Below are 12908 nucleotides of genomic sequence, written 5' to 3'. Positions count from 1 at the left end.
GTCTGTTTCTCTGCCAGTACCATGCTGTTTTTATCACAGTAGCTCTGTAGTATAGTTGCAGGTTGGGTATTGTGATACCCCCAGCCATGTCTCTGTTACCTAGAATTGTTTTTGCTATTCTCGGTCTCTTCTTTTTCCAAATAAATTTTTGGATTTTTTTTTCTCAAGGTCCATGAAGTATGCTGCTGAGATCTCAATTGGAATTGGATTGAATCTATATAGCAGTTTTGGAAGTATGGTCATTTTCACTGTATTTATCCTTCCTACCCAGGAGCAGGAGATGTCTGTCCATTTTCTGATATCATCTTCAATCTCTCTTTTCAGAGTGCTACAGTTTTCAAAGAAGAGGTCTTTGATTTCTTTCGTTAGGATGATTCCTAGGTAGTTCAGTTTTTTGGATGCTATTGTGAAAGGAATTGTATGCCCTGTTTCTCTCTCAGTGAGTCTGTCATTCGTGTAGAGGAAAGCTATTGATTTTTGTGTGTTGACCTTGTAACCAGCTACTTGACTGAATTTGGTTATTAAGTCTAGAAGACTTTTGGTGGAGTTCTTGGGGTCTTCTATATAGAGTATCATGTCATCTGCAAATAATGACAATTTGACTTCTTCATTACCTATCTTTATTCCTTTTATTTCTTTCTCTTGTCTAATTGCCATGGATAATGTTTCCAGAAGTATATTGAACAAGAGTGGTGATAGTGGACATCCTTGTCTTGTTCCTGATTTGAGTGTGAAGGATTTCAGTTTTTGACCATTTAGTATGATATTGTCTGTTGGTTTTTCATAGATGGCTTCTATCAGTTTGAGGTAGAGACCATCTATTCCAATTTTTTGTAGGGTTTTTATCATAAATACATGTTGGATTTTATCAAATGGTTTTTCTACATCTTTGTAGATAATCGTATGGTTTTTGTCCTTGGCTGTGTTGATATAGTGTATTACATTGATTGATTTTCATATGTTGATCCATTCCTGCATCCCTGGGATGAATCCCACTTGATCAGGGTGTATGATCTTCTTGATGATTTTCTGCATTCTAATTGCCATTATCTTATTAAGGATTTTTGCATCTATGTTGATTAGTGAGATTGGCCTATAATTCTCCTTTTCTGTTGGGTCTTTCTCTGCTTTGGGGATCAAGGTGATGCTTGCTTCCAGGAATGAATTTGGGAGTATTGCTTCCCTTTCAATTTCATTGAAGAGTTTAAACAGTAGTGGCAGCAGTTCCTCTCTAAATGTCTTGTAAAATACAGGAGTGAAGCCATCAGGGCCTGGAGGTTTCTTAGTTGATAAGTTTTTAATTACATTTTCAATTTCATTGGTTGATATTGGGTTGTTTAGAATTTTTAGGTCTTCTTCGTTCAACTTTGGTAATTCATATGTATCTAGGAATCTGTCCATTTCTTCTGTGTTTTCCATCTTATTGGCATATAGGTTCTGGAGGTAGGTATTGATGATCCTCTGGATTTCTGCTGGGTCTGTTGTAATTTCATCCTTTTCATTCCTATTTGCATGGATTTGGGCCTTTTCTTTCCTTTTTCTGATAAGATTGGCTAAGTGTTTGTCAATTTTGTTGATTCTTTTGAAGAACGAACTCTTGGCTTCATTGATTTTTTTGTATCATTCTCTAAGTCTCCACTGCATTGATTTCTGCTCTGATCTTCATAATTTCCTCCCTTGTATGAGCTTTGGGTTTGTCCTGCTCTTCTTTTTCTAGAAGCTTGAGGTGCAAGATCAGATTGTTTATTTGGGCTTGTCCTGTTTTCCTAATATGTGTATTCAGTGCTATGGATTTCCCTTGTAAGATTGCTTTCATTGTGTCTCATAGATTCCAATAAGTTATATTGTCATTGTCATTTAATTGAAGGAACTGTCTGATTTCTTCTTTACTTTCCTCTATGACCTATTGGTTATTCAGATGTGTGCTGTTCAACTTCCACGTGTTTATGAAATTTTTCTAGTTTCTTTTGCTATGGATCTCCAATTTCATCACACTATGGTTTGATAATATACAGGGCATAACTTCAATTCCTTTTCCCTTACTTATACATGTTCTGTGTGTGAGTATGTGGTCTATTTTGAAGAATCGCCCATGTGCATCTGAGAAGAATGTGTATTCTGATTTTGTGGGGTGGAACACTCCGTAAACATCTGTTAAGTTCATTTGTTCAAGGGTTCGATTGAATTCTAGTATTTCATTACTTAATTTTTGTCTAGTTGATCTAGCCATAACAGTGGGGCATTGAGTTCCCCCACTACAATTGTATTTTTTCATACATTACTTTTCATGTCTGTTAGTATTTGTTTTATATAGTTGGGTGCACTAGTATTTGGTGCATAGATATTTATGATTGTCATCTTTACCTCTTGGATTGTTCCCAAGGATGTAGTGTCCTTCTTCATCTCTCTTAATCAGTGTTGGTTTGAAATCTACTTGATCTGAAAAGAGGATACCTACTCCTGCTTTTTGGGAGTTCCCATCATATGGATTATTGTTTTTCACTCATTAACTTTCAGTCTTTGAGTTTCATTTTGAATTAAATATGTTTCTTGTATGCAGCCTATTGTTGGATTTTGCTTCTTGACCCATTCTGCCAGTCTGTTTCTTTTGACTGGTGAATTGAGACTATTAACTTTGATGGTTATAACTGAAACGTATTGACTTATCATTGTCGTGACTTTTTCTTTTTGTTGATTTCTCCCCCTTTACATTTTATTTCTTGTCTTGCCAGATGGGTTCATTCTGCTTTGCTTCCTGAGGTTGTGATCCTCAATGTCTGTTCCTAGGATATTGTGTAGAATTCTTTTGAATGCTTGTTTGGTATTCAAAAAGTTCCTAAGGTGTTCTTTGTCACAAAAGTATCTCATTTCTCCATCCATTTTGAAAGATAGTTTTGCAGGGTACATCAATCTGGGTTGGAGGCTTTTTTTTTAGGGCTTGGAATATGTCACTCCAAGATCTTCCTGCCTTGATTTTTTGTGTTGAGAAGTCTGCTGTGATTCTGATGGGCTTTCCTTTGTATGTGATTTTTTTCTTTTCTCTAACTGCTTGTAGAACTTTGTTCTTCTGTTGTGTTTCTGGAATCTTAACAATTATATGCCTATATGTAGACTCTTTTTGGTCAAGACTATTTGGAGTCCTATATGCCTCACTTATCTGTATGTCAATTTCCTTTCCCCTCCTTGGGATGTTTTCTGCCATTACTTCTGTGAAGAGTTTTTTTTATGTCATCTCCACTCTCTCCTGTTTCTTCATTGACTCTGATCAGTCTTATGTTATTCTTCTTTGCTTCGTCTAGCAGCTGCTGGATTGATTTCTCTTGCTCCCTTATAATTTTGAAACAATTTTTCTTTTTCTGCTCATTAATTGCAATCTTATCTTCTATATCTGAAATTCTGTCCTCACATTGGCTCATTCTGCTGTGTAGACATTCAATGGAGTTTTTCATGTCCTGGAAATCTATTTGCATCTGTTTTATGGATTCCATTTGTTTCCTATTTTGTCATTCCATCATGTTCCTCAGCTCTTCTCTAGATTTATTAATCATGTCTTGCACTATGAGCATGATCTCTCCTGTTATCTGAGAAATTATTTCTGATTTCATTTTTTCCACATCCCCTTTTGTTGCCAGTTCAGTGGGTCCAGGTGGTTTAGTATCAGAATATTCCATCTCATTTCCCTTTGGGGTTGCTGTAGGTGATCTGGAAGTCTGATTTTGAGACTTATTTAAGTGTTTTCTCATTTCAACTGGGGGTCGGGGGTGGGTGCTGTTGACATCCGTGTGGCTCATCTCCTCTGACCTGGGAGAGTTGGGCCAAGGGCCAGGAGTGGCAGGATGTTTGGTGGCCTGGAAGCCCCTTCCTCTGGACCAGGAGCAGTGGGACAGTGGCTCAGAAGCCCCTACCTCTGGACTGGGAGTGGAGGGATGGATGGCAGCCCAAAATCCTTTTCCTCTGGGCTGGGAGCAGCAGGAGGGATGTGGGGAGGCAGCACCTTCTTCTGGACCAGGTGCAGTAGGATCGTGGCTCAGAAGCCCATACCTCTGGGCAGGAATTATTTAAATGCTGAGAACTTGATTAGCTCCATTACAGTGGTCTGGTGGTCCAGTGTCCTCTGCATCTTTGTAGTGTGGAACCAGGTGGCTGTATAGAGAAGAGGCCAAAGGAGTGGGGGGGGGCAGTGGATTGCTGCCAAGGCACTGGCTGATTCAGTGTTTTCAGCACAACTGGTGACGTCAGGACCGTGTCTGCAGACCTGTCTGTCTGCAGCAGGCTGATTCGGTGTTTTCTGCATGACTGGCGACCTCGGGACTGTGTCCGTGGACCTGCCTCTCTGCAGCGGGTTGATTTGGTGTTTTCAGCATGACTGGTGACCTCGGGATGGGCTGTCGGGAAAGAGGAGCCCTGCTCCACTGCTGGTGGGAGTGTAGACTGGTGCGACCACTGTGGAAATCAGTATGGAGATACCTCAAAGAACTAGGACTGGAAGTCCCATTTGACCCTGCTATTCCACTGCTGGGGATCTTCCCCTAAGAATTAAAAGAACCATAGCACAGTGATATATGTACACCCATGTACATAGCAGCAAAGTTTGTGATAGCTAAAACTTAAAAATAGCCCACATGCCCATCAACTGGAGACTGGATCAAGAAAATGTGGTTTTTTAATAAAATGGAGTACTACTCAGCCATCAAAAACGAGAAAACAGAGACATTTATAGCTAAGTGGATGCACATTGAGGCGATACTCTTAAGCGAAATAAACCGGACACACATGTGTAAATACTGAATAGTTTCTCTAGCGTGATAAACTGAAAGTGTAACTAAGGACAGAAAGCTATAATAGGTAATGGGAAATAGGAAGAAAAGGGGGAAAGGGGAGGTGGAAGTGGGTGGGATAGGGGAAAGTAATGGAGGGAATCAATTAATATGAGAAGATGAAAAAAATGGAAACAAAATCTTTGTAAATAGGGAGGGATGGAGGGGTTGAAGGGAGGGCAGAGGAAGGGTGAAAAAATAAGAACCAAGAGAGTATGTTAAGGTGCATATCTCCAATGATGAATGTCATTATATTCTACACCTAAAATGTACCAATAAAAGGATACCCAAAAAAAAGTCTCTAATTTCTCATTTTTTATGGCTGAGAAGTACTCCATTTTATTAAAAAAACACATTTTCTTTATCCACTCTCCAGTTGATGGGCTATTGGGCTGCTTCCAATATTTACTTATTACAAAATTTGCTGCTGTGAACATGGGTGCACATATATCATTATGGCATGAATTTTTTAAATTCTTTGGGGAAGATAGCCAGCAGGGGAATAGCTGGGTTAAATGGGACTTCCAGTCCTAGTTCTTTGAGTTATATCTAACATGATTTGCACAGTGGTTGCACATGTGTACATGCCCACCAACAGTGCAGCAGTGTTCCTCATTCCCTACAGCCCTGTCAGCATTTTCTATTGGTTGATTTCATGATAGCAGTCATTCTTTCTGGGGTGAGGTGGAATCTCATCATTGTTTTCATTTGCATCTCTCAAGTGACAAGTGATGTTGAATATTTTTTCATGTGTTCATTTGCTACTTCTTTGTCTGTGAAATGTCTGTTCACTGCAGATGCCCATTTTTGGACTGGGTCTTTGAATTTGGGACTTATGATTTTTAAAGTATTTTATATATTCTAGATAGTAGACCTTTGTCTGAGGAACAGCAGGTGAAAATTTTTTCCCATATTGTGGGTTGACTCTCCACACTGTTGATGGTTTCTTTTGTTGTGCATCTTCTTTTTAATAAGAAGATGTCCCAATTGTTGATTGTTTATGCAAGTTTATGGGCAACTGAGGTTTTGTTCATAAAATCTTTTCCTACACTGATGTCTTCAAGAGTTTTACCTAACCTCTCTTCCAGCCGGTTCAGTGTTTCCATTTTAATATTTAGATCTTTAATCCATTTTGATTTTAATTTAGGGCATGGTGAAAGATATAGATCTAGTTTTAATCTTTGGCAAGCTGAAACTCAATTTTTCCAGCACTATTTATTAAAGAGGCTATCTTTCTTCCAGTGAGAGTATTTGGCTTCTTTGTCGAAGATGAAGTGGCTGAGTGTACCTAGAGTTGTTTCTGCATCTCCTAAATTGTTCCACTGGCTCTCCTCATGTCTGTTTCTTTGTCTGTACCATGATGTTTTTATCACAGTAGGTTTGTAGTATTGTTTTAAGTTGGGGATTTTTATACCCCCTGCCATGTCTCTTTTTCCTAGAATTGCTTTTGCTATTCTAGGTCTCTTCTTGTTCCAAATGAATTTTTGGATTATTTTTTCAAGGTCTGTGAGGTATGCTGCTGTAATTGTAATTGGGTTTGCATTGAATTTATATAGGAGTTTTGGAAGTATTGCCATATTCACTAGGTTGATCATTCCTATCCAGGAGCACGGGATATTTTTCCATTTTCTGATGTAATCTTCAAACTCTCTTTTCAGAGTGCTACAGATTTCAGAAAAGAGGCCTTTGGTTTCCTTTGTTAGACTGATTCCCAGGTATTTCAGTTTCTTGGATGCTATTGTGAAAGTATTAGTTTTCCCTATTGCTCTCTCAGTGAGTCTGGTGTTCATGTAGAGGAAAGCTATTGAATTTTGTGCATTGACCTTGCATCCAGCTACTTTACTGAATTTGGTAATTAAGCATAAAAGATTTTTGGTGGAGTTCTTGGGGTCTTCTATATAGAGTATCATGTCACCTGCAAATAATGACAATTTGATCTCTTCATTTCCTGTCTTTATTTCTTTCATTTCTTTCTCTTGTCTAATTGCAGTGGCTAATGTTTTCAAAACTATAGTGAACAGAAGTGGTGATAGTGTACAACCTTGTCTTCTTTCTGATTTTAGTGTGAAGGATTTCAGTTTTTGACCATTTAGTATGATATTGGCTATTGGTTGTTCATAGATGGCTTTTATCAGAATGAGTTACAGACCACCTATTCCTATTTTTTTGTAGGTTTTTTATTTTTTATTTTTTTTTTGTTCCAGGGATTGAACTCGGATCCTTGCACTTGAGCAGCAGGCAGCAAAACCACTGAGCCAAATCCCCGACCCCTTTTGTAGGATTTTTATAATAAGCGTTTTTTGGAAATAAATAAATGTTTGGTGGAAATGGTGCTCCATGTTAGCATGATTTTTGTTTGACACAGAGTCTCACTAAGTTTTCCAGGCTGGCCTTGAATTCTTGATATTCTTGTCTCAGCCTTGTGAATGCACTACTGTGCCCAGGTCTTAATATACAGCTTAAAGATTTTTATATTTAAGAATCCCAATATTTTCATATGCCTATCAATATTTATAACATTAAATATATATGAATTTATAATTTACAAGATATGTAATTCTTGATTTAAAGCATTGCAGTGTCTTTGTTCACCGTGTTAAATTTATTCACTTTCCAAAACAATAGATAATGGCTAAAATATATAGAGACATCCATTACCTTATAGAACAAAGTTAAATTTTATATGCCATAAAAGAGAATGATAAAAAGTAAGTAAGATAAAGTTTTCCAGGTACCATAAAAGGAAAACCAAATATTATATGGGGAATAGATAGGAGCCAGCAGACACTATGTATGCTCCTTCATGAGTATGAAAGTACTTCCACTTCCCAGGTTTTGAGGACTGAATGTCCTATAGGAGATTACACATCAAGAGACAACATACCTAAAGTTAGTTTGGAACCAGAAGAGACCTAGAATAGTAAAAACAATTCTGGGCAACAAATGCAAGGCAGGGAGCATCACAATACTTGACTTCAAATTATATGACAGAGCTACTGTTATAAAAAATGGCATGGTACTGGCAAAAAAAAGACCCAAGGATCAATAGAACAGATTAGAAGATGCGAAAGCAACCCCAAAGACACTTAGAATCTTATCTGTGACAAAGGTGCCAAACACCTTCACTAGAAGAAAGACAGCCTTCTTAATAAATGGTGCTGGGAAAACTGGTTTTCCACATACTGAAGATTAAAACCAAATCTAAGTCTCTCATCATGCACAAAACTAAAACCCAAATGGATAAAACCTAAATATTAAAACAGAAACACTTAATCTACTGGAACAGAGAATAGGTAGAGCTCTTGAAGACATCGGTGTAGGCAAAGACTTCATGAACAAAACCCAGACTGCATGGGAAATACTACAAAGAATCAACAACTCTAACTTCATCTTATTAAAATGCTTTTGTACAGCAAAAGAAACCGCCACATAGAGTGAAAACACACCCCCAGAGAGTGGGAAAAAATTTTAGCCAGTTGGGCCTCAGAGAAAGGACTGATATCTGGAACATATAAAGAATTGAAAAAAAAAATCGGACCCCCTAAATGTAAAGACCCAATTGAAAAGTGGGCATCTGAGAAGAATATACACATGTCAGATGAAGTAGTAGAAATGGCAAACAACTATATGAAAAAATGTCCAAAATCAGTGGTCATTCAAAAGATGAAAATTTTAAAAACATGCCAAGATTCCATCTCACTGTTGAAGGAATGGCTATTATCAAGAAATTAAGCAGTAATAAATGCTGACAAGGCTGTGGGGAAAAAGGAACCCTTCTTCACGCTTGGTAAAAGTGTAGGGTTGTGCAACTACTGTGGAAATCAGTGTGGAAATTCCTCAAAAAACTAGGATTTGAGGTCCCATTTGACCCAGCTATTCCCCTTCTGAGTATCTTACTGAAGGAGCTGAGGGTATCATCCCACAGCTATTTATGCAGCCCCATATTTAGAATGAAACAGTTTGTAATAGCTAAATCTTGGAAATAACTCAAATGACCTTCAACTGATGAATGGATAAAAAAATGTTCTTTAATGCAATGAAGTACTATTCAGCCATAAAGAAGAGTAAATGACACATTTATAGCTAAATGGATACACCTTGAGGCTATGTTCTTTTTTTTGTACTGAGAATCAAACTGAGGACCTCATCCTTGCCTGGCTGGTGCTGTGCCACTGAGCTACATCTCCAGCCCCAGTGAGGCTATATTCTTAACTGAAATAAATTGGACACACATTTGTACATATCACATTTTTTCTTTGGTGGAAGAAACTGAAAGTAAATAAGGACCGAGATGCATAACAGAAAAAAAAGATGCATAACAGATATTGTGAAATAGGAAAAAATGTTCAAAAGGAGAGAGGAACTAGGGAGGTAAGAAGGGAAGAGGAAGGAAGAAAAAAGAAAAAATGAGAAAAGAAACATAAAATGGAAATAAAGCTTTGTAAATAAGGAGAAGAGGGCTTGAAGACAGGGGAGGGAAATGGGAAACAAATAGGAAGCAAGATATATCATGTACAGGCAGAAATACCCTATGAGGGCTGTGATCATTATGTAGATCTAAAGTCTACTTATAAAATGTATAAAAGTATATAACCATTAACTGTAGTCATGTTGATATACAATATGCCTCTGAAAGTTATTTCCCTGACTTTAATTCTGTGCCTGTGACTAACATTTTCTCATCACCCCTCTCAAGCATCCCAGACATGATAATGACTACACTACTCATACTATTAGGTTATCTACCTGTTTGGGATCCTTTGAAAAGCAAATTTTATCTAGAAAATGTGAGTTCCAAAAGATAATTATAACAACAGCAATGACAAATAAATAGATGGAGATAGTTTCAAGGAAAAAATTGTCAAATAATATCTAATATTTTTCTAAAGGACATTAAATAAGACCTAAATAAATAGCAAGAATATTATATTTTTGATACATACACAAAACATCAGAGATACATCAATTCTCAACAAATAGCTTTATTAAATTAAAGCCAATCTTCACATTTTGTTGTATGTCAAAGCATATTTTCAAGTATATATGAAAAAACAATGCAGAAAGAATATTTGATTTGATAGAAAATAAATTGAATTTCTTGCCTTATGAAATATCAAGATTACAATATTATAGAGCTACATCAGTTAAAACAATATATTACTGCATTACAGAGAAAATTAGTATCAATTCTACCCTCACCTATATGAAGATGTCATTCAGAATGGAAGCACTGAATACTTTACTGATGATAATTTGGCAATTCCTGGAAAGGATAATATCATTCAGTAAGTAGCACTGAAATTATTGCTTGTCGAAATGGAAAAATAAAAAGTGGATCACATCATATTCAAATACCATTGAAAACTATCAATGCCTTAACCATGACAGACAAAATGATAAAAAAATTTTAGGTAAAAATACATTTATGATGTTACAGAGTTAAACACACATAGCATATAGCCATGTGTGTTGGCACATTCCTGTAATCCAAGAACTTTAAAGGGTGAGGCAGGAGGATCACTGCAAGTTCTAGGCCAGTCTGGGCAATGCAGTGAATTCAAGGACAACTGCAACTACATAGTGATACTTTGTAGCAGATAGAGAGATAGATAGATAAAACAGATAGATAGACAGATAGATAGATAGATAGATAGATAGATGATAGATAGATGATAGATAGTTTATGGTTCTTGTGATCATGATGAACAGAATTTTAGATTAAATCATTGACAGGGAAAATAATGCAGCAGGTGTGCTAAACACAAGATATATGACACTGTTACCAGGTGACATGGCATTGTGGTGCACAGTAAACTTCTCACAAAGTGGATCACATTGTGAAATGGCAATAATGTGTAGTACAGTAAATACACCAACCAGGAACAAATTTGTGTACTATCATTATCAAGTATCAGATACTGTACATGATACCATATGTTTATAAAAACTAATAGTGTATTAGATTTGTTTATACCACCATCACCATGACTATAGTATGGCATTGTATGTTACCATGGCTATCAGCATCATTAGGTGACAAAGATTTTAGCTCCATTATAATTTAGGAGCCCACCTACCATCATATATTCCAGTTCATCTTTGATGAAAATGTTACATTCCAGTGCAAGATTAATTATGAACGAAATCTAATTAATCCACCTTTACAGATGAGCAGGCAAACTTAGCAAGTTGAAATAAATTGTGCAAGAACCCACAGTGTCTTAGTCATTCCTATCAACAAAATACCAACATGTACAACTTTAAGGACAGATTGATTTTGGCTCATAGTCTTTAGAGGATTCAGTCCATAGTCAGGTGGTTCTATGGCAGGAAGGGCAGAAATAGAAGGGTCTGGCAAAGGACAGTTGTTCACATAGTGGCAGCCAAGAAGCAGGGAATAAAGGAAGGAACGGGGAAGGGTGATGCACCCTTTCAGGTCAAACCTCCAGTGCATGGCCTCTTCCAACCTGACCCAGGTTTCTAACAGCACATTCAGTCCTGAACTCTTCAGGGGACTAATCTTCTATTGAGTATGGCATCCCTGTGATCCAAGAGGCCAACCTCTTAACACATGACCCTTTGTGAGGACAATTTAGATCTAAACCATAATACATAGCTATAGTATAGCACATAAAGAATTTAAACCCAAGTGGTCTAATTACACAGTTCTCATCCTTTACCATTTGGTCTCTGCTAAATTATATTCAAGGACACTGGTGAGTCTTTATAAATCATTCATCATTTATTTCTCTTTGACTTATTACAGTAGTAAAAGCATCTGACATGAAAGGAAAGATGTTATTCTAGTGATGAGTTTCCACAAAGCCCTCAGCATATCTTTGTTCCTCAAGCTGTATATAAAAGGGTTCATCATGGGGGTGACCACAGTGTACATCACTGAGGCTATTGCACTCTTTCTGGAGGAATGAGTACCTGTAGAACTGAGGTACACACCAAAACCTGTCCCATAGAACAAGGAAATGACTATTAGGTGTGACCCACAAACAGAGAAGGCTTTGTACTTCCCAACAGATGATGGAATTTTCAGGACAGAAGACACAATTTGAGTATAAGAGAAAATTATCCCAGAGAGGGGAACAACACCCAACAGGCCTGTCACCAAATACACCAGGATATTATTGATGAGGATATCAGAACAGGCAAGCTTGAGAAGATGATTGAGTTCACAGAAAAAGTGGGGAATCTCCAGGTTTGTGCAGAATGACAGCTGCAGTACCATGGAGGTGAGGAGCAGAGCATCAAGGACACTGATGAGGAAGGAAAGGAGAACAAGAAGCCAACAGAGTTTGGGGTTCATGATGACATTGTACCTCAAAGGGTGACAGATGGCCACAAAGCGGTCGTAGGCCATCACAGTTAGTAGCATGTCATCCATACATCCAAAATTTATAAAAAGAGACATTTGTGTCAAGCAGCTCACATAGGAGATGACCCTATTGTGGGTTAGGATGTCCACAATCATCTTTGGGACTGTAGTGGAGACGAAACAGATGTCAGCCAGGGACAGGATGGAGAGGAAGAAGTACATGGGGGTGTGGAGGTGGGAGGCAGAGCAGATGGCCAGGATGATGAGCAGGTTCCCAAGCACTGTGACCAGGTACATGGACAGGAACAGTCCAAAGAGGATGGGCTGCAGGTGTAGATCATCTGACAATCCCAAGAGAACAAATTTAACAGTATTTGACATATTTTCTGGTTTCATGTTATTGATAAATCTGGTAGAACAAAAAAAAAATAAGAAAACAAACTCTAGAGAAACAATCTGAATTTTTTCTGTTTTAAAAACCAAAACAGGTAAGCTTTCCCCAGGAATATCTTTCTCCTCTTCCTTTTCCTTGCTTTGAACTTCCCTCAGGATTTCTTTTCCCACACATTCCCCATCCCAAGTTCTTCCATATTTATTTTTTTAAAATTTTTATTTAACCTTTGATAATTATGCATTTTATGAGGTATATTGTTACAGTTTGATATACATATGTATTATTTAATGATCCAATCAGGGTAATCAGCATATCCACACCATATATATTTATCATTTCTTTCTGGCAAAAGCATTAAAAACCTCCCTTC

General features: G+C 37.4%; 1 protein-coding gene across 1 annotated transcript; it reads right to left on the bottom strand.

Moving 5' to 3' along the window:
* Nucleotides 1-11577: 11577 nt before the first annotated feature.
* LOC101711914 (olfactory receptor 7G3) lies at nt 11578-12540 on the bottom strand. The gene has a single exon (XM_004870727.1). It carries the CDS (start codon nt 12538-12540, stop codon nt 11578-11580), a length of 963 nt encoding a protein of 320 aa, XP_004870784.1.
* Nucleotides 12541-12908: the final 368 nt, after the last annotated feature.

Source organism: Heterocephalus glaber, unplaced genomic scaffold (assembly GCF_053883595.1).
Source record: "Heterocephalus glaber isolate CG9 unplaced genomic scaffold, H.glaber_assembly_v1.0 deba00001532, whole genome shotgun sequence".
Classification (NCBI taxonomy): domain Eukaryota; kingdom Metazoa; phylum Chordata; class Mammalia; order Rodentia; family Bathyergidae; genus Heterocephalus; species Heterocephalus glaber.
Note: the sequence above shows the minus strand (reverse complement) of the source record. Positions and strands in the feature narration are given on the sequence as shown.